General features: G+C 34.0%; 1 protein-coding gene across 3 annotated transcripts; it reads right to left on the bottom strand.

Annotated features, from left to right (window-relative positions):
• Positions 1-2,412: 2,412 nt before the first annotated feature.
• On the bottom strand, positions 2,413-14,254 carry LOC148606846 (uncharacterized). Of its 3 annotated transcripts, none has more exons than XM_088546250.1 (9): positions 14,124-14,253; positions 11,365-11,451; positions 10,989-11,135; positions 10,555-10,743; positions 7,759-7,905; positions 7,111-7,172; positions 5,503-5,599; positions 4,206-4,520; positions 2,413-2,909 (listed from the first exon to the last, which is right to left on the bottom strand). In XM_088546250.1, the coding sequence occupies exons 1-9, from the start codon at positions 14,176-14,178 to the stop codon at positions 2,830-2,832; spliced, it is 1,179 nt and encodes a 392-aa protein (XP_088402376.1). In that variant the 5' UTR covers positions 14,179-14,253; the 3' UTR covers positions 2,413-2,829. The 3 variants fall into 3 exon arrangements, with proteins under 3 accessions (XP_088402376.1, XP_088402377.1, XP_088402378.1); XM_088546251.1 differs by having other exon boundaries at positions 2,413-2,906; XM_088546252.1 differs by lacking the exon at positions 7,759-7,905 and having other exon boundaries at positions 14,124-14,254.
• Between the last annotated feature and the right edge of the window lie 7,942 nt (positions 14,255-22,196).

Below are 22,196 nucleotides of genomic sequence, written 5' to 3'. Positions count from 1 at the left end.
ATCGTGAACTCGTGGATCGTTACGGTGTGTCCATCTGCACAATGAGAACTGATTTGTTCAGCGGGTCATAGTTTTCCTTTCCTTTATCGTCTATCACGGACGTGATTACTTAAGAGCAGCGCGGTGGATGTTTCTAGAAAAGCAGAGGACGTTTACCATACCGTGCGCCTGGTCCATGCTCCCAGTTTAAGTGGAGTCCGAGATGTCCATTTACATTTGTTACTTTGTACGTATTATTTTGGTTATTTTATGCTCTTTGTTGTGTATGGCTGTTTTCCATGTCTGATCTTATCCCTGGATTACATCCTTTTGATTTCCACTAAAATCTTCGTTCCCTTGATTACTCCTTAATACGAATTGGCGATAAATAGCATTTTCCTCGCATCTTTTTTATTCTCAATTAAGAGCGTCTGCTAAAAAGATAGTAGCTGGAAAATTACATAAATGGTCATTGGGTGCTTCTAACCTTTATTCTTTATTCAAATAACAAAATAATGCATGGTGAATAATGGTCCCGAACCTATTATTTATGTTCATTTAAAGGGGGTTACAATTACACCCAGTATATTATTAGATTCATATATATAAGTGAAATCGTTAAAGGGCTAGCGTATCCGTCCGTGCGAGACCCGACAGGGTAGTCAAGGGCGTTAAAAACCCCTTTAGTAGTAAGGACTAGCGTGAACGTTCAACCTATAACGGTAGTATTGCCATACGAATAATAATGTCCGACAGATATGCATCTTATGACTTGTATTATATCGTATGCTTCCCCTATAATAAGAAACGCCTCGATGATGTCGGGGTAGCGTGCTTACTTTGAGTCAATCGTTCTCGCCCTGAGCTGCATGAAATAGTTGCCATCTACAAATGTACAAAATTCTATTCAGCGGTTTCAGGGGAGCTAGTTGGGCACAGGAGATTGACCTAGCCTCATGGTATATAGTCTATGTATTTCATCAAGCAACCCCACAAAAGTCATCCGTACGAAATACGAAATAAGAAGTGCGAAATGGCATCATGTGATAAAGAATTTGTGAAAGTTAGATTAAATTGTATTCTGCCAATTCATAGGCCTTTGTTTGTTCGACCAATGACTTGATATATGTGAGTTATATGATAAAAGATATGATACCTTATATAATTTTTCTAACAAGATATCTTATATTTTATAAAGTTTATAAGATATCTCATAAACTTTATAAGATGTTTTATTAACGTTTATGATATCTTATAAAGCATTTTAGATAGCCCATAAATTATGTAAGATATCTCATTATTTTTTATTATAAGATAACTTATAAACTATATAAGATATTTTATAAACAAAATTGCACAAGATATATCATAAAGTTTAAGATATTTATATTCTTTATGTTACAAACCTTATTAGTTATCTTTATGAGATATCTTTTAAACTTTATTAGATATCTTATTTACTTTATGAGATATCTTATAAGAAAATGTTTATTAGACATCTGATATATTTTATATGATATCTTATGAAGTTTATGAGATTTCTTATATACTTTATAAGATATCTTATAAAATCCTTTTAATATGAAATATATCAGATATCTCATAAAGTTTAAAAAATGTCTTATATATTCTATAAGATATTTTATAACGTATGTTAATAAATATGTAATTTCATATTGGTCATGTTATAGTTTTGAGGTCTGTCATATTGGTCGAGGCGGTCGTATTGGTCCCGAGGCATCGCTGATTACTGCACGATTAAGGCCCAAAGCTAGAGACGATTATAAAAGGTTCGAAAGGGGGAGTATTTGGACAAAGTTTCTCACCTTTAAAAGTGCTTAATCAATCTAAAGCGCGTTTTAACAGTGTTAAAGCTCCTTTGCTTCCATGAGATATTGGATTTTTTACTGTCTTTTTTATTCTTCCTACTTCTTCACTAAACGCAATGCATTACGCCATAATGTGTAGGTATCATTACTAAGTACAATTCTTCAGTTTTCTAATGGTACCACGAATGACGCTTTCACGTTTATGGTTTATGAGTTCAATGGTCACGTTTATGGTTTATAAGTTCAATGTATAATATGTACCCTTAATCCGTCGAATAATCGCTTATGAATAACATAACTCTTAGAGTAAAAATAGCTGTTTTGTCGTGATATCACTACTGTCAATTTCTTTCAATACCATAATTTAAAAGTAGCTTTCGAATTATTCATAGTATTTTTATATAGTGTCTTAGCAATTAATAAGCTAATTCCTTTGGGATTCGGCGCGCTGGAAATATTTCATATCAAAATCTGTATCACAGTTCTTAGTGCAATTTCTAGTAATTTGAAGTGAGGGTCATTTTTTCTGAATTGACTGTACTACCAGTATACTGGTGACATCAAATGGATACTTTATAATGAAATTTCTCTAAAACAAAGAATGTATCGTTTGATTTGTTTATATATCTGTTGTGTGTGTAGTATCGTATAAATATTGCATACTCGAGCTACTGACATTTTTAAAAATTTATGGACAGACGCCTTATTAAATTTGATCTTAACACAAAACTTTCATTTACAAAATCTGAAATATGAAACATACACAAGTCCCACGACCATAAGGCATTTTTAAACCATAGTCCACATCATCATTTATTCATCGTTCATACGACAAAATATCGTTCACTCGGTCATCATTAGCTTCATTTGGACAACCATTAAATCACCGTCTACCGATTCTGTCAGACGTCGCAGAAGAACATTTACAGCTCAAGAATTAATATACCAAAAACATTCAGCAGTTCCACTAACTATCATAAAACATCATCATTAATCTTCCCAATAATCATGAACAATGCATTCATACAAGCATGGTGTGGATGGCGGTGTTAGGTGTGACTTCAGTTAGGTTGAAATGATCTGTCGACGAAGAACTACCTACTAGGAAAAAACAATAAAATTGATAATACAATGGTTTTGATTAAATCATTTTTTCTTAAATACGATGTTAATGGGGATTGGATTATAACAAAAATCAAACTTTCCAACAAAGGTGGTGGGGTAACACCCGGGCTCTCCCAGATCCACAACTTGATATTGACATGACATCGACAGTATCAATCGATTACGTTACATTCACTTGGTCATAAGTTTGGCATTATATTTTTTTCAACTGAAGTGAGAATCAGTCCGAATTCCCTCTGACCCAGCAATCCTACCGTTATATCAATATCCAAATAAAAAAGAGGAGAATTGCTGGGACAGAGGAAATCTGGACTCAGTCAAAATTTATTTTTATTGCTATATATTTTACTAATTATTTATCGTATTAAAATTACTGTAAAGACTGGTTGAAAAATTTGAACTTTCAAAGGAAGACGACAATGTTATTTCAAAAATAAGTGTGTGTTAATATACACTTCCGGTACAACCGTATTCACACCGTAAAAAAAACCCACTATTATTAGACTAGCTTCCGCTTACAAAACAATGGTTCCATCTTACAAAGGAATGTTTCTCATTTCACCTTTCTAGGTGTAAACTGCCGCAGCCTGTTCAAAAATTAAAAACATTCCTTAGTTTTCAATGTCTTCGTAATCCAAAAGTTTTTTTTTTCTCTTTTTTGTTTTGTTGTTTGTTTTTTTTTGGGGGGGGGATTATTTATGTGGAGTGCGGACCAATCGACGTTTTTGACGTAATAAGTACCAAGCCAGGTTATTAACAATAACTTTTTATTTGCTGAAAGAGAACAAACCAACCAAGAAGCTTGTAACAATTCAAATAACATTATTCGTGTACGAATTTCGAGGCCTGAAAATAACTCTGCGTCGACCTCCGTGAGAGACCAACAAATAATTGACTTACACACTTATTCAAAAACGAACGGAATAATGTAGACATTAGTGGATTTCTTTACTTTTCGGAAAGCGTTGGTGTGACACACTGTTTTATGATTCAATATGGTTTTTCTTGTACCTCCGAAACATCATTACATGTTCACAGGACTGGTGCGGATCGAGAGAATTTGGACAGAGGGTTCTAGTTTATCATTGCATGGTTCATTTTTGACAAATTAACAAAATTAATAGTCCATTTCTTATTTCAATTTTATTTTAGAGGAACAATTCGTTCCCCGATTTCCGGCTACTGGAATAGATTTTGTTTACTGGAGTTTAAGTTGAAATTTGGCAAAAGTCATTTACATCTATTCATAGTTTTGTAAAATTAGAACTTTACCAGAATCTCTACTACTGGACTCCCTGCCATAGCAGTCTATCGCCAATACAGACCAATTATCGTCTAGATATGCAATAAGACCTGGATCTGTTGCTAGGTTGAAGGAATGATCAACTTGTTTAAGTTTTTCTACGAGAATCTCCACCAACTTTTCCCGACGATACAGTTTTAACTCTAGTTGTAATATTTTTGTTTTCAGTTGTTCCATCTCGCCCCTTTTGACAGAATCTGTAGTATTTGAAATCTGTTTTGCGAATCTGTTCTTGTTAAGGATTTCATGTCTATTTAAAGCAGGATTCGTGGTTGTTAACTTATCTGAACCAAATACAATAAAAAGAAAAAAGTTACTCAGTACAGTATACATCATAAAAAAGGGCTAGACATACAAATAAATTTGATATTTTAACTTCGACCAGTTTAAGTTGGGTTCATAGAAATACCCAAGAATATCCCAGAATACCCAAGAACACCAACAAAATACACAAGAATACTACAAAACATTATAGGATAGTCATGATAAGTATTGAAATTAATATTTTCTATCGAAATGTGAAATCGTCTGAATATAGCTGAAATATTGCTGCTCGGACGGTAAACCCCAACAAACAAACAAAAGATCTCTACTTGATCTTCGGTGCTGCGTTTATTTGTCTCGTCTGTGAAATAATCAACATAAATAGTACGGCAAAAAACAACAACATTAGAAAAACAACTGAAAGCCTTCCTTATCTTAAATTTCACCAAGTAAATACATATTTTAATGAGTTTCAAGGATTGAATGTATATTTCATGTGTTCTTTGGTATTCTTGGGTGTTTCTACGGTCCGTTTAAGTTTCTTTGAAATCATTAAAAATGCATTAATATAAAATGCAACCATTTTCAGGGGCATTTTTTTTCTGTGATTAATTGGTCAACCTTTGTAGGAAAAAGTTCTTTTTTACAGTTTTAAAATTCTACACATATGATATGTACATGTTACTTGTTTTCCGATACCTACAGTGAACGATTTCACTTAAATTACTTATGAAAGTATATTGGTGTCAATTGATCTTTGACCCCTCCTCTAATTAATGCAAAATAGCAGAAACTTTACCACTTTTCAGTTAGAAATGAATGACATTCAAACACTACATTGACTTATCTTTCCATTGACATATGATATAGCCGTATATCCTCTGGGCCCATTGAAGTTCGATAAATACTTAGCTTCCTGCTGCACTATTAAGTCTGGTGGATGTGAAGCAAGGCTTCAATAAAATTGATAGATACGGTTGGGGACCAGCTGTAGGATTTTACCTTTCAACTGATCTTTTTCATTCTTGAGGCTACATATTTGAGACCAGCATATCTTAAGTTTGTCCTCCATTGTTTTTGTTTTATTTTTAGAATATTCCTGAAAAAGATTTCGGAGTAAACAAGATTTAATTCGATATAACGGAGAAACCTTATGTGAGCACCATGAAAATGATTTCTTCAACGTGTCATAAATTTCCTTTCCGAGTTGCTCATTTACTTTTGTTTCTTTGTATGTATTATTTTAGTTACTTTATGTTCTTTGTTGTGTTTGTCTATTCTCCATGTCAGGTCTTTGTCCCCGGATTACTTTCTTTTGATTTCCTCTAGATTCTTGGTTCCCTTGATTACTCTTTAAAAAGGGAACGTTGAAGCGACCTTTGGACCGCTTATGATATTGACCAGGGATCCAGATTAAGCATATGGCAATGAATATTTATAAATATTAGGGCGTGCCAACGTATATGACCTATATAGTATTGTAACGAGCCCCAATGCCTGAATCGGAAATTTGGTAATGTTCAAAGCTAACCGTTCATTTCATGTCAACTTCCCGTTCTCGTATACTCCTTGAAATGTTCACGTTTCCCGTTTTAGCGTTCGTGCATCGTTTATCGTGCATTTACACATCGTTTTGCGTTCGTTTAAACGCACGATAAAAGCGATTGTTTAAACGCACGCTAGGAGCGTCCGTTTAAACGCACGATAGAAGCGTTCGTTTATTTTTGTATTTTGATTATTTCCTTGATTAAACTGTTATTTTTACATTTTTTTGGTTAATTTATATATTTTCATTAATTCTATTTTCTTTCGTCATTATTTGTTAATATTATCATTTTCATCTTCGTCTATCGTGCGTTTAAACGCACGCTGTGAACGTTCGTCTATCGTGCATTTAAACGCACGCTGCGAGCGTTCGTTTATCGTGCATTTAAACGCACGATATGAGCGATCGTTTAAACGTACGATAGAAGCGTTCGATTTTCGTGTGTTTGGTGAGCGTTTAGCGTGCGTTTAGGTATCGTGCGTGCGGGAAACCTAAACGTCTCAAGGAGTGTACAAGCAAGAAACACACGTAGAACACACGTGTAAAGTTTTTAAGAGGTATGAAGCTAGAACTATGACGCTATATGGCGGTAAACACGGCGAGGATCTGCAGCATTACGTGGTATATAACCACATATTTATGCAAATCACATCCGAATAATTATTAAGTACTGAAATTACCAGTGCAAGAAGTCGCTAACAATATTAGGACATAGAACGGCCATATTCACTAGTTTACGGTTGTAACTTTGTAATACAGTCATTTAGATTGACTTAAAATATAAGATGAAAAACCAATTATAGAGAGACTTTTTTAATGGTGAATAACATAACAATAACCACACCACGCATCTAATATAGCACTAAAACAACATAAAATATATAAATTTACCTATATTCTGGTGCAAAAGTATCATTAATTTATTGGCGCAGTTAATTTAACTACGAAAGTAAAAATGTTAGCTGGCGCAGAAGGAGTACTGGCGCAAAAGGCCTCCATTTTGGCGCACAAGGAAAACGCCCATGGTGTAATATTATATACTTCACACTGTTAGTGTTACTTACAACAAGTTGTTGTCGCTCTTTCCTCATCATGTTACGTGTTTGTTCTCCTTCTTCCATTTCATCTGAAGACGATAAAATAAAGTACGAACTTTCAATACTTGTTTTTTTACTAAAATATCTAAGAACTTCTATACACAGTACAGCGAGTAAAAATAAGAATATCATTCTAGAAATTTAGTGTACTCTCGAGTCGTAGTTCTTCACTCAACAATTCATTAACCATTAATCGTTTTTATAAATAGGTTTAAGATAAACATGTTGTGTGACTGATAAGCAATCTATTCAGTAATTCTCAAACAAGTCAATCAAGCAAGTTATTATAATTATGCACACGAATGTCAGCTCTAATTTTCCGAACACGCTTTCTGCAATGTATAAACTATTGTGATCATCATCTGATAGACAAATTTTTTGTTATTTGACTTGAAGTCATCAACATTTGTTGATGTTTTACTAGTTAAATTTTGAAAAGTAATGACTCATATATTGTTTCGATCTATTTGAAATAACAAAATTGCACCACGTGATAACGATAATACCTTCATAGACCGAAATTCCTTAGGTGCTTAGCAAGTTAGTAGTGAGTGACAGCCACGAGCAACACGAAATTATCTTTCACGTGCAGATCAAATTCATCAATTGACTTACATTTCAAAAGAGATATCTTTTCTTTTAAAAGCTCGTTGTCTACTTTTAACTCTCTAATTGTGTCTGCTTGTCTTTGTGTCAATAATTTCATATCCATCCATTTTTCTTTCAATTCGTCCTTGTTATTTCTTTCATACATTAATGAATCTTCAACATTCAAATAAAGTGCCACGATACACGTAATAGCAACACACTGTGCATGCATGTACAGAGAAAAATATTAAAGCAAATATCATCATATATTCACAGTACAATCGCTGCATTATAAAGTATTATCACAACACGATAACATAATAAAATCCCATCATATGACGACAATACAATTTCAGAACATGACATAGTACACTCAAATGACAATACAGTCAGAACATGACATAGCACCCTTGCATGACAATAGTACGTGAGTGAATTCTTTATTTGAAGAGGTTTACCCAATTAGAACAGCCCCGTGTAGGTCCGGGTGTCAAAAGAATAGGCTTGCAGCAGCGCTAAGTCTGTCGTAAAAGGCAGCTAGGGCGCTCTGCCCTCAGAGCAACTGGGTTGTGTGCTCCAGGTGATTGAATGGGATACCCTGGCGTGTTACCCTGGGGTTGTCAGGCAAAAATACGGACAACCAGAGCGCAAACCATAGTGGTGCACCGTGTTGGGAAAATGTCACGTTCCTCGCACATTAAAGAACCCTGCTGTGGTATTCGACAAGAGTAGGAACCTTTGCGCTCCGCCACTGGAGGCTTAATGGCTCCACCCTGCCCATACCTTCCTTTTTCTAGAGGCAACCCCAATTGGTCGACCCTTTTATCCTTGTGTCCCATCCCTTTTTTCATTTCATCATCATTTCACGTTCACTTTATCATCCATTTCATGTTCATTGCCTGAATATACATGTGTGTGCTGAAATATTGCTGCTCGGGCGTTAAACCCCAATAATCAATCAACCCATTTGAACAACTCTAATTTTCATTGCCCCCTAAAACACAAATAAAATTTAAACAACATAAGTACAATAATATATACAATAGTGTTGAAAACAATATTTCTTAAATTGATCAACAGATTTAGAATATTTTATGGCTGTTGGTAGTTCATTCCAAATTTTAACAGCCAAGAACTGGAAAGATTTGTATTAGTTCTAGGTAGAAATATGCCATTGCTTTGTGAAGACTATATATAGACTTTAAGGTTGACATTGATCTTGCAATAGTAAATAGTCGGACACTTAACAATTTTTTCCATTAATATTGATTTTTGGAAATTTACTCGATCTAGAAATGATAACCATTTTTAAAAGTGAAGAAAATATGGAAGAAGATGAAACGGAATAATCACAATCTAATATAACTCTAGCGATTTTTTTGCAGCTTTATAAGGGAACAAACATTTGATTGGATACATTTTTTTTTAAAGACTATCCTGACTTTTTATTTTTGATTCAAGACTGTCCTACATTTTTTTTGCATGATATATATAAATATGACAAATTAAAGTGTTTACAAAAAAACATATCCAGAATTGTTTCCTGCCTTTTTTTAGCTGAATGGTCCTCAATGTATTGAACTGACAATATGCTATCATACTCAAATAGTTGCTCCCTGATTCTGTCAGAGTCTTGTTTTGAAACATATCCCCAAACTGTACTATAATAGTCTATATAAGGTAAAACATGAGAGTTGTAAAATAACAGTCTGCTCACAAGTGTTGGAAAATACACCTTTAATTTGTTTTTAAAAAGGTGATATTTTTGAGGAAATAATTTTACAAATTGTTTGCATGCTCATCCCAGTCTACGTTTTCATCGATTTCTACACGAAGCAATTTTTGGGAATGGACAATTTCAATAACAACATTATGGATTTTTATTCTATATCTAAAAATTATGTTTCTGCCTAGAATAAAAAATTAGACACTTAGTTTTTTTTCATTGTTTATCTTCATACTATTGTTTTCACACCATGACTTTACAACGCTTACATTATAAATTGTAATTTATATCCTTGTCATGGCAATATAAAGTAGAATCGTAAGCATACAAAGCATATATATTCAACATTTTGCTTTTGTGATTTGACATTTGAAAAATGTTCTTCGTGTGTTCTATTAAAATCATTGTATATCATAGGATAATCAAAACATTATACGATACCATTACATACTGAATATTACACGTCAAAATCACATGCTGCATTAACCCGAGACTCCTATAGCCCGTGGGTTGATATAGGTCGAGGGTTCATACAGCATGTGATACAGATTTTAATATGTCATGTTCATTATATCATATATTTTAACCAAAATTCAAGTATAGTCTGTGAAGGGGTGCAATATAAGGTAGGCAATATAGGTCTAGAGGTGTGATATAGGGTATGCGATATAGGTCTTTAGCTCTAATATAGGGTAAACAATATAGGGCTTAAACAAACTTATAATGCATATGAAAAAGGTTATATTTTATATGTATGTGATATATGACGAAAATACAATCAGACCATGACATAGTACTATCATAAGATGATATAGTATTTCTCAATATTAGCCTTAGATACGCAGATTGTGTTAACTCCGATAGCTCCTTATATTACCATCAGTCATTTTGTGACAACAACACTGTCTATTCCACAAAATGTCAGTATCTGCATTCCAGACTAATCATCATTTCACGAATTGTGGCGTACTTGATGTCCAACCCCCCCCCCAAAGAAAAAAAAACAAACAAACAAACAAACAAAACAAAAAACATGGCAACCATAAGAAAGGTTCAGATGAATTTTGTTGAAGAAATACACTAATCTGCAAATATACCTTCAGTATTATCCCTTTGTTTAATCATTTGTTGTAATTCCGTTTCCAACTGTTTAACTTGACCCTGAAGTTTAAAAGCTTCAACTTCAAATCTATGTTTCTCTTTGGTTGTGTGTTTCAGTTCTTTTGTTTGGACTATATATTCTTGTCTTACTTGTAGAAGCTGCTGTTTTGTTTCATTCTCGAAGTCTACATATATATACATATATAATGAAACACGTGGGGTGGAAGGTGAACTATTTTGTTAACTGATTACAAGTATAATCAATTTTACAGTGACATACTTTCTAAGATTTGTTTAGACTTTTTAATGATTCATGGACCTTTTAAAATATCTTATAATTAAATTAACGACAAAGAAAGGCAGTAAATGATTAAATCTAGTATGAACATTATAGAATATATCGTAGAACTATAACCGATCTACCATATACCTTTCCTGTAATCATGTGCCGAAGCTAAGTCAGAAATTTTGACAGATAAGTCCTGGATAATTCTATTAGTTGTAGTGAAATGTTCGACAACACCCTCTCTTTCAGCTGCCAGGGATTCTATCTTATTCTCCAGTACATCTTGTTTTTCTGATACATGAATGAACGAACAGACGTTACTTACATAATTGGAAAAAAACAAACACCGTCATGTAAAACACATAATATTGAAATCTCTCCCAGGCAATCACACTTTGGAGATTTAGTTACCGTATACAATTTACAAACAGTAAAAATTTGTCCAATAAATCTGAGCTATAACTAGATTAACAATTCTTTTTGTAGTTAACACACTGAATATATCTTGTAATAATCATACCGAGTACATCTTGGACCACTTTCTTCTTTCCACTTCCTTTCAAGCTTAGCCATCTCTTCAAACTTGAACCATGTTTGATGGTTTTGCCTAACATGAATGTGAAAGAAAAATACATGTATTTCAATACGTTAACTTTAAATTTTCATTCAAGTTCTTGTAAATGTGTAAAAAGGGAGTCCATTCATAACTTGTATTCATATTCTGCAACATTTAAACTGTCAATAATGGGTTCACATTATTAACAAAATTGGAAGGGAATACACATTTTCATACGGGGGAGAGACAGGGATTATTGTGAAAAAAAAATATTCCCAATTTTAGCAAAAAAAAATTGTTTACTCAGCCCAAGGATATATATAGCTGAATTTAACTCCTTGCTCAGCCATGGACAATAAAAAAATATCATGGTTCAATATTCCCCCATTACTTAACAATGTAGATTTTCAAATACATTTTTTTTCGGCTGGTGCTGCTTGCGCGAAAAAAATATCCAGCGCCACCCTCCCACTTCAGAAGAAAATGAACTCTGCCTAAGAGTATTTTCATTCCGTTGCATCCGGTCAAGTTATAAAACAGCCGACAACATAAATGTTTACGCTATTATGAATATACATGTAAGGAACCGGTCATTATTTATCTCCAGGGGTGGGCCGGCAAAAAAGTAGGGGGGGTCAAAGAAACAATAGCAGTACTTGAAGGGGGGTTATGTATTTTTTTACTAATTGATGAGGGGAGGGGGTCATGATTTTTTTTAAAGAAAAATCATTTACACACGTACTTGTGCAATATCTAGAATTTTATACATAATGTCCTGTGTAATAAAGCTTTTTATGTTTGGTTCAGTCATTGTCTCTAACTGTCTGTTTCATTTTTTATCTATGCATGGAAAATGACATTGCTTAAATTTTTACTTGGGGCCTTTCAGAGCTCACTACTAGATGAGTTCATCCTCGTGATGAAGGTCTTCTTGTGACCGCTGAAGGTATTAAATTTACCGTTGGTTGTAATGGTGGTTTGCATTTGTTGCATTATACCATACCTCCTCTTTTTTAATTGCATGAAGTGTATGTGCACATAGAAAAACACAAAAAAATTATTTCTTTTAAAATGAATAAATAGTGTTTTTGTGTGAAAAAAAATAATTATGAAAAGCTCACAAAATGGTAACACAACAGTTTACAACTCCTTTACAGATAATTGTAAAAATTTGAATAAACTTTAATAATACTATATCAAACATATCAAATATTGGAAACATTCCATAAATAACTTGTGATTGTACTATATGTTTCCTATTCTGTTTTGAATAAATCAATACAAAAATTGAAATTTCATGTAAAAAAATGCAGGGGGTTGACTTTTTTTGGTACTTGAGAGAGGGGGGTTGAGAATTTTTCTGTGTTTGGAAAAGGGGGGGGGTCAGTTTTTTTTTCGGGATCATTTTTCAATTTGCCGGCCCACCCCTGGAGATAAATAATGACCGGTCCCTAAAATGATATATCGAGACGAATTTTTTGTAATAATTAATAGAATGTAATGTATACATAGAAAGCTATGCCACGCAATCTTAGTCAAAAGTATGGAAATAAAAAAAATGATCACCCAAAATTGTTATTCCGCTTTCAAAATCACACGCATTTGTTTCTATCCATGGCCAGGTCGTGTGACATTATAACTAGCAACGCACACGACCTGGCCATGGAGAGAAACAAATGCCTGTACTGTCTAATTACACACTCAAAATTTCTAATAACATACTCATTTTTTATACGCAATCAAAATTTTATTTCCAATCTAGAATATGCATCAGAATTTGCTATATAGTAGGACGCACCAAACAAAGCAAACAACGCGCTCAAAAATCGGAATTACACTATCAAAATTATGCACATTTTTTTCACACTCACAAACTTTAGTCTAGTGCATGTCTGAAATCTTAATTCGCAATACAAATTTTGATTGCGGAATAAACATTTTGAATGTTTAACCCTTAATAAAACATTCATGTTTTCTATTATTCGATGTCAAAATATTTTGGCGAACGGCGTTGTACATATTTAGTCAAATAGCCGACACCACAAACCTAATGTCATTCAAGAATTTTGAAAATTGTTGGCAGTGAGAGTGTGAATTCTGCATCACATTTTTATTCTCATACTTTAGACGAGAACCGAGTGTCATAGAAGCATGTTTTGTCTACATTTTCTAATGCGGACTCGCAGAACTTAAGTACTAGTAAGTAATCTTGCACCGCGGATATGAAACTCTAGGGAATACATTCACTAGCCGATTCAATTAATTATCATATTGCTAACAATTTAGTTTTCATTCACTATTGCCATACGTTAATTATCCCCCCTGCCCCGATCTTTTTAAATATGATTCCTTATCAAGAAACTTCATAATTCGTGAAGAATGGCTTTACACATAGACTCGTAAAAGATTTATTCGTACGAATCCAATTTTCTGGTCATTATATCTAGGGAATTTTGGTTGCTGGAAACACTATGGATTTTATCCGTCGAATGAGAAACACTAAAGGAACTAAGTCAATATTACAATTACGACTTTCATACTTTATGATGATAATTCATACTTGCAGTCGGTGTTGATCTAGGATTTAAGGTGAGAGTTCAAGACCGCGCGACGCTAGAAAATATTTTGTGATGTAGAATTTGTGTTGCATCCGCGCCTGCCAGTTAAGAAGTCAACTTTATGTATTCTATAGTTCTATGACACAAAAAAAGAAAAAAACTCACCGTCTTCTTTTTCGGTTTTCATCCTTTGTATGTATAAACTTCGATGTATGCTCATGTGGTGTTATATTGATTGTCGTTAATATGACAACGTGACGTTAGTTTAGCTGTATAATGTGGCGGGAATAACACGGCGTTAGTTTCCGTAAAAAAAAGCATCAAAACGATTTGACCATGCAGAGCTGCTGTCTGAATCAGGGTAAAATCAAAAACTACCAAAATGGGAAAAAATGAAGAGGGCGGGGTCAAACAAACAGAATAAACAGTGAAACCCGTGTACAAAACAACTGAAGCACACACTAGAATTATAAATTAGAAACAAAAATCAATGGACCATAGACCTGGAATTCAAAGATGGTACCAAAAAAAAAAAAGGTGAGCGTGAATCAGAAGAGTAGGTGATCACTATATATTTTGCATGGTACTATTGCTTTTCCATAGGAGAGAAGTGTGATCATACATTTGTGGACATTGTACATTTTCTCAAGAAATGTGTCAATAAAAGACCGAAGTCCGTATTCAACGGTCACGAGTCGTTTGAATGCCTACATGAAAAATATGTTATCGTCCCTGCGTAGAAAGCTTCAAACAACATTGTATTTGCTTATAAAGCCCATTACCTCCATTGCCTTATTTAGGAATTGGGCATTGATAGTAATACCCCAGGTATATTTCAGGTCTCCAAACATTATCCAAAGAACTTTAAGAACAAATTAATCGTTTCTTACTTATATTCATTCTTTTATATGCAGATGATACAATAATTATAGCAGAATCTGTTGAAAATATGCAAAATTGTTTGAAAGTTTTTGAAGAATATTGTAACATATGGAAGTTGTCTGTCAATGTTGATAAAACAAAAGTTATGGTGTTTTCTAAGAGAAAATACAAGGGTAATGATATATTTAGATTATATTACTCTAATAAATGAAATAATTGATATGTATTCATATCTAGGTTTACTTTTTAACTATAATGGTAAATTTACTGTAGCCAAAAAGAAACTTGCAGAGCAAGGACAGAAAGCAATGTTTGCATTACAAAGAAAAATAAGAAATTTTCCCAGTGGATTTACAGTTACATTTATTTGATACATTAGTAGAACCGATATTATTATATGGGTGCGAAATCTGCGGATTCGAAAATTTGCAAGTTTTGGAACGGGTACATTTAAAATTTTTGAAACAAGTGCTCTCTGTAAGATCAAGTACACCAAACTTCATGGTGTACGTCGAAACTGGAAAGTATCCATTAGAAACTGATGTAAAACTGATGTTAAATTTTTGGATAAAAAATCTGTTAAATGAATCCAAACTGTCTGGTATTATGTATAAATTAATGTACAATATGCATTGTTCTGATATATTTCATTCACAATGGATAGTTTTTATACAATCTGTACTAAATGACATAGGCTTATCGTATGTATGGGAGAGTCAGTCAGTTTTGTATGTATGGGATAGTCAGTCAGTTTTGTATGTATGGGAGAGTCAGTCAGTTTTGTATGTATGGGAGAGTCAGTCAGTTTTGAGTAAACTGGAAATAAAAACAGTTGTAAAGCAAATATTACAAGATCAGTTTGTACAAAGATGGCATAGTGAAAAAGAACTCGTCTAGAGGTCAGTTATATTCACTCTTCAAAAAAGATTTTTGTTGTGAAAAATATTTACTTAAATTAGATAGAGGTCACAGGTTATACATAACAAAACTTAGGTGCTCGAACATAAAATTTCCGATCGAAGTTGGGAGATGGATGGGTATTGTAAGAGAAAACCGTGTTTGTAATTTGTGTCAGATGGGTTTAGTGGGTGATGAATTTCATTATATGTTTATTTGTTGTAATGCAGATATTGTGAGGCTAAGAGAATTATATATTCCAAAATACTATTTTACCTATCCATCTTTACCCAAACTTCAAGGATTGATACAATTTTGTAATGTCAAAGTATTACGTAATTTATCAGTATATGTTAAAAACTTACGAAATACTTTTAATTATTATTACCAACTTGGTTCTTGTTTGTATCATTATATTATAAACATTATGAACTAGGTGTGTGTTCGATTTGTAAATCTTTGTATTGCATTATATGGTACATTTTTTACCTAGTTCGCCATTGTAATATTTGTTATATGTATTTGCCTCTTGTAACAGTTCATACTGTCAGAGTGAATAAATAAATCTTGAAATCTTGAATCTTGGTAATGCCACATACAAACATACTCCATTTGACAAATATGAAATCTAAACAACCAAAAGTTCTTCATGTCTTCTCTCAACGTCGAAAAAAAAATATGCGAGGACTTGCCTTACTTGTCTTGGATTCCCAAATTTCATAAGAATCCACACAAAGAAAGGTACTAGTATTTAGCTTGATCTTCATCCACAAAGGAGATGTCAATTCACCTTACAAAATATTGTCCGCGGTGAAGAGTGGACAGCAAGCTAGTTGCAATACCACTAATAAGTCTTACTCTCGTAGTGGCATTATTCAAATGTGGATACTTCAAAATTCTAAAGATTTACTAGTTCTTCAAAACATAAAATTCCGCAGCTTTTCGGAAATTTGTTCTCTCCAAACTTTTGACTTCTCAGCTCTTTACAGTACGTTGCCACATGAAAAATAGAAATCTGTTTGAAAGCACTTGATCGTATATATTTTGCAGATTCGAAAAATCATGCTGTTCTTGGTTACAAATCAACACAATTGTCTAGATCTAAAACATCAAAGACGGGTAAAGTGTACTACACAGAAAAGCAGGTTTGCGACATGATTGATTTCCTCATTGATAAAATTTGTGACATTTGGAGGAGCTATTTTTCAACAAAAAGTTGGCATTCAAATAGGCACTAAATGTGCTCCTCTCCTAGCCGATTTGTTTTTATATTCATACGAGACTGAATTTCTTCGAAATCTCGTAAAGAATAAAAATACAAAAGATGATAAATCCTTTAATATTACATACAGATATATTGATGATGTATTGTACACCAGATCTCGAGAAAATGGAGACGACAGAAACGGCTTGTTCTGCATCTTTCTTGGGCCTACATCTCGAATTTGACAACATCGGTCATCTCAGCACTAAGATGTATGATACAGGGCCGTAGCCAGGTTTTCGGTTCCCTGGCTACGGCCTTGTGGTAAAAGAGATGACTTTTAGTTTTAATATTATGAATTTTCCTTACCGGTGCAGTAACAAACCTTCATCTCCTGCATTTGGTGTTTATATTTCACAATTGATTTCCTACGTTAGAGCAACTACTAACTATTCTGATTTCTTTGAACGCCATAATTATCTGCGTAGCAGTATGAGGAAAAGTGTCTCAAAAGGTCTCTTACCAAATTCTTTTAAGATGTCAGTACATGGTTGAAAAATACTAAGTTTTTTCTGAAATAATGAGTAATGATTGTTTTTCGTAAATTGTTCTTTGTACTAATGTAACCGCTGATTTACCGATAATGAAGCAATAGCATGCAATTTAATGCCATTTAATCACCACCCATATATTCACGCCGCAATGGAAGAGGGAGGTATAGTGCGCAGTAAAACATAAATTTAACCCACCATTTTATTTGAAATGACTGTGCCAAGTCAGGACCATTGAAGTACCAGCTGCGCAAGTAGTGTAATATCTCTTTTGCCAGATTTGTTTTGGACTTGACTTGATTATGGATCGGTTTAGTGTTCGGTAATTCTGTTGCTACCCTTATTTAAGAATTCTCAAATAACCACAAACCAAATACATAAAATTCATAAAAATCATAAATAATCCCATACCATTAAATAAGATGTAAAAGGCTTAAGTATCTAAGTGTGTAATTCTAAGTGTGCAAATATGAAGTAGACCTGTCGGTTTCGATTTCGCGTTTGTCAGTGTGTCTTAAGAGTGATCAAGGGAACCAAGGTTATAGCGGTAATCAAAAGAATGTAATCCAGGGACAAAGACCAGACATGGAAAACAGACATACACAACAAAGAACATAAAGTAACTAAAATCATACATATAAAGTAACAAAAATAAATGAGCAACTCGGACTCCACTAAAAACTGGGAGCATGGACCAGGTGCACCGGTAGGGTAAGCGTCGAGTTGCTCATAAAAAGTCAAGTCCGGGGTAGACAAACGAGGAAAGGAAAACCATGACCCGTTGAATAAATCAGTTTCCATGGTGCTGATGGATACACCATAACGATCCACGAGTTCATGATGACGACCATAACACTTCTGTAGTGATGACTTCAATCTTGTAGCAACATAACCAGAAGCCTATTTGTTAGAGTTCTAGCGCGACACAAAAAGTCTGCGTAGTTTCGGCAAGCTCTGGCATAACGTATGAGTAGTGATATGAACACTCCATACGCAGGAGCCGAAGGGATGTTGCCAGAGATGAAAGGAAAGTTGACAATTCTGAATGAAAAGTCATCACGTTTGTCGTAAAGTTTGGTCAATAGTTTTCCTTTACCATCGATTTCTAAGGGTAAATCAAGATATGAGGCTGACTTCACAGTGTCTGTAGTATCTTTTATCTCAAGTTCTTTTGGGTAGATGTGATGTATCAAATCCCCGAAATTAGGATTGTTTAAAGATAACACGTCATCTATATAGTGGAAACTGAGATTGAAGGATCTAGCCAAACAATATTCTTTCTTTCTGATCAGATCAGCTATAAAGTCAGCCTCATAAGAGTGAAGGAATAGGTCAGCAAGTAAAGGAGCACAATTTGTTCCCATTGGAATGCCGACCGTTTGTTGAAAAACATGTCCACCACACTGGACAAATATGTTGTCGATTAAAAATTCCACCATTTTGTAAACATCTTCCTCTGTATATTTGGAAGATGATTTGGAATTATTTCTTACAAAGTATGAGGAAACTCGACCAAGAACTATATATTTGTATCTAGGTGTACCATCTTTTTTGGAAAAACAACGATGTATAAGTCGGGATTTTAACTGAGTATGGGGAATAGAAGTATACAGTGTTGAAAATTCATAGGTTTTAATGCTATTATATTCAGATAATAGTCTTGAACTGATTGTCTCCAAAAGATCTTTTGAATTTTTCAGGATCCACATTGAATTAATACCACTACGGGAGTAACAAGTGTTGTGGTAGGACTGTAGACCCTCTTTGACAGTTGTGAGTATAGAATTAAAAGTTTTGAAAGAGGTTTGGTGGTACATTTTGCAGATCCAGCTGTGAAACGTTGTTTGTATGGATTCTTGTGAAGTTTAGGAATCCAGTACATAGACGGTAAATCACAATCATCGTCCTTGGTGGAGAGACCAAAAGAGGATAGCACAGATTTATGGTTTTCCACAATCTGTTCTTTGGAGAGAGTGGTAGCAGTGCAGGTCTTATCACTGCTATTATTTTCTACGTCTACCTCTGATAATAAACATTGGATATAAAACGTTTTGCAGACAAAAACAATGTTGTTTTGGACTTTGTCTGCTGGTACGACAACATATTTGTCATGTATAGTAGACAATGTTTTTGCTACATCGGGGTCTTTGAAAACTGATTTAGCCTTGACACTCATTGACCTACTTAAAACTTTCATTCGTTCCAAAATTAAAGACCTCACGGCCTTCAACCACTCTGACAGAGAATCAATGTCTTCTTGTTCTCGTTTTATCCATTTTCTTGCATAGTGATCGACGGCATCCATAAGAACTTTAAAGTTATAATTCCAATTTATGGAGCGTGGTTCACGGTACTTGGGACCTTTAGAAAGGATATTACGCAGAGATTCATTTTCGATAATGGTTAAATCTCCCGTAACGACGTGACCAGAAGGACCATATTTGAATGGAGAGGTTTTGCAAGAACAGTCAGGTGGTTTAGCCTTGAAGTCCTCAATCTCGAGGTTCTGCAATAGCCTTTTATAATTGAAAATTTTGGATGCGATGGGTGAAGTATAGGAATATGAAATAATTGGTATGGATTTGTCTTTGAAATATGGGGGAATTTTGTTGGTAACGTTTTTGTGATGGAGGATGTTAGCCAAATTAATTGCATCTATACCTTTGTTGACAAACGGTAGTGGAAGAAATGATCGTTTTTCTTCATCTTGACTTTTCACACAAACTGGTTTAAAGAGTCTGTGGAAACCAATATCCAAAATGATGGCAACAAGTCTGTAAAATGATGAGGTGGGGTCAGAAACAGAAGTGTCAAGACTTGTTTTGTAAAGGGAGTGTAGTAGAGTGAGAGGTATAGAATAAAGTTTGGTTCTAATGTGATGAAGTCCAAGAGGTTTTTGTATGAAAGGAAGGAGACTATCTATGGAGACATCATGTAACTTAGGTGACGTATAGTGGCGATGGCCACGACTCCTTTCCCGTCTTGGATTTTTGTCAAATAAATTCATCCCATTTATGTTATTGTTATAATGGCTTGAAAGGTTTCCTATACTTTTGATGTTGTCATTGTATCCGTAAGGTATTGCAGTACCTAGTCTGCGTATCCAGTACTCCTCTCTTTCCCTACGATAGTTTTTACTTAGAACGGGACTGTTCGTAGGATGGTAATTTTTTTCTAAAATACGAACTTTCATGGAGAGGATTGAATGATCTTGTTGATTAAAGTGTTTATAAATTGTCGGGAATTTGGTGGTGTTAATTCCCGAACGATGACCGCACATTCTTGAATTTAATCGTTCTTGCGTTTCTCCGACACATATTAAACTACATAAGTTGCATTCTAATCCATATATTAAGTTTGTTGATTTGCAACTGAAGTCATCGTGACTTCTTGTATGAAAGGTTTTGTTTGTAAGGGAACTGGAGAAGTAAGGGTTGATTATAAGAATGTTGCATGTTTTGCAATTTTTTATACCACATTTTGATATGGTACAATGTGGTTCGTCATCGTTGTAGTCAAATATATCATTTAAAGTGATAGAACATGGTTTGATAATTTTAAAATAGTCAGAATTTTTGTACTGGAATAGATGGTCTGCAGACTGAACGTGTGATTGGGTACTTTTAGTTGAGTAAGGCACAGACCATTTTCTTCTCTCGAGTGGGGGCCGGAATTTTATGTTGAGTTAGAATTGGTTTTTTTTCGGGGGAAGCGAAAAAAAATCTTTTATTTAAAATCTAAATTGTTAAGTAATGGGGGGAAATATTGGATCATATCGTTTCTTCGGTCCATTGCTCATAAAAAAAAGAAACAAATTTTGCTCAAATTTGAAGTAATTTTATTTTTTTTCCCAAATAATCCCAGCCCCCTCTTCCCCTCGATCAGTATAAAAATAGTGCCTAGCCCCCTCCTCCCCTTGATCAGTATAAAAATAGTGTCTTAATAGATTTTTCAATCTGAAAATTATTTAAAGAAATTTAAGGTCTCTTTTCTACGGAAAACAAAAAGTTGAAAATACAAAATAGTAGCTTGAGAATTCAAGATAAGAATTTTTTTTATTATCAACTGAAAATTCGACGATCAGGTTTACATATATTTGTAAAAGATATCTGATCTGATATCCAAGAAAAAGCCCATGGAATGCCTCTTCAGATCACTGGCTTGAAGTTTTTGGCCCCTGAGGAGTATGGTTTCACCTTCACCCGAACCTTGTGATATTAGAAACCAGTCTCGATCTAGCCTGACCCTCTGCATGTTTTTTTTTCTGCAAATAAAGCACTACAGCACTATAATATTTTTGTACGAAAAATAGAAAAACCAAAGCCCTTCTCTTCTAGTAAAGTGGTCATTCTATTTTTTTACCAGAATACGATAAAGCTGGAGTTTTTATTTTCATTGCAAATTTTCTTTTTCAACATGGAAAAAGTATACAATGATCCCCGAATATCTACAATAAAGGAATGAAAATTGATGGAACAAAATTATATCCAATATCAACATATCACAGACACCATCTGAGTAAACGTTAGTTGAAATACAAGGAATAGAAAAACAACAAAAAAACACACACATACACAATACAAAAGGACAGTGGTGGAAGATAATAAAAGTTGTTATCAACATTATCTGCATTTGACAAAAATGCTTTGTCGGTCCGAAATTTCTGCATGTATCAAAGGCAATTGAAGTTATCCATATTGGTCC

This window comes from Perna viridis, chromosome 9 (assembly GCF_037379345.1).
Source record: "Perna viridis isolate PV_CMFRI_1.1 ecotype Kerala chromosome 9, ASM3737934v1, whole genome shotgun sequence".
In the NCBI taxonomy this organism is placed as follows: Eukaryota; Metazoa; Mollusca; class Bivalvia; order Mytilida; family Mytilidae; genus Perna; species Perna viridis.
This window is presented reverse-complemented; position numbering and strand designations above follow the sequence as displayed.

Bases quoted from the DNA above. Each gene is read 5' to 3' on its own strand.
- LOC148606846 (XM_088546250.1), bottom strand. From the start codon at position 14,178: ATGAGCATACATCGAAGTTTATACATACAAAGGATGAAAACCGAAAAA. The intron at 11,136-11,364 runs GTATGATTATTA...TTCATGTATCAG, and splicing joins AGTGGTCCAAGATGTACTCG to AAAAACAAGATGTACTGGAG. The intron at 7,173-7,758 runs GTAAGTCAATTG...TATCGTCTTCAG, and splicing joins AAAGATATCTCTTTTGAAAT to ATGAAATGGAAGAAGGAGAA.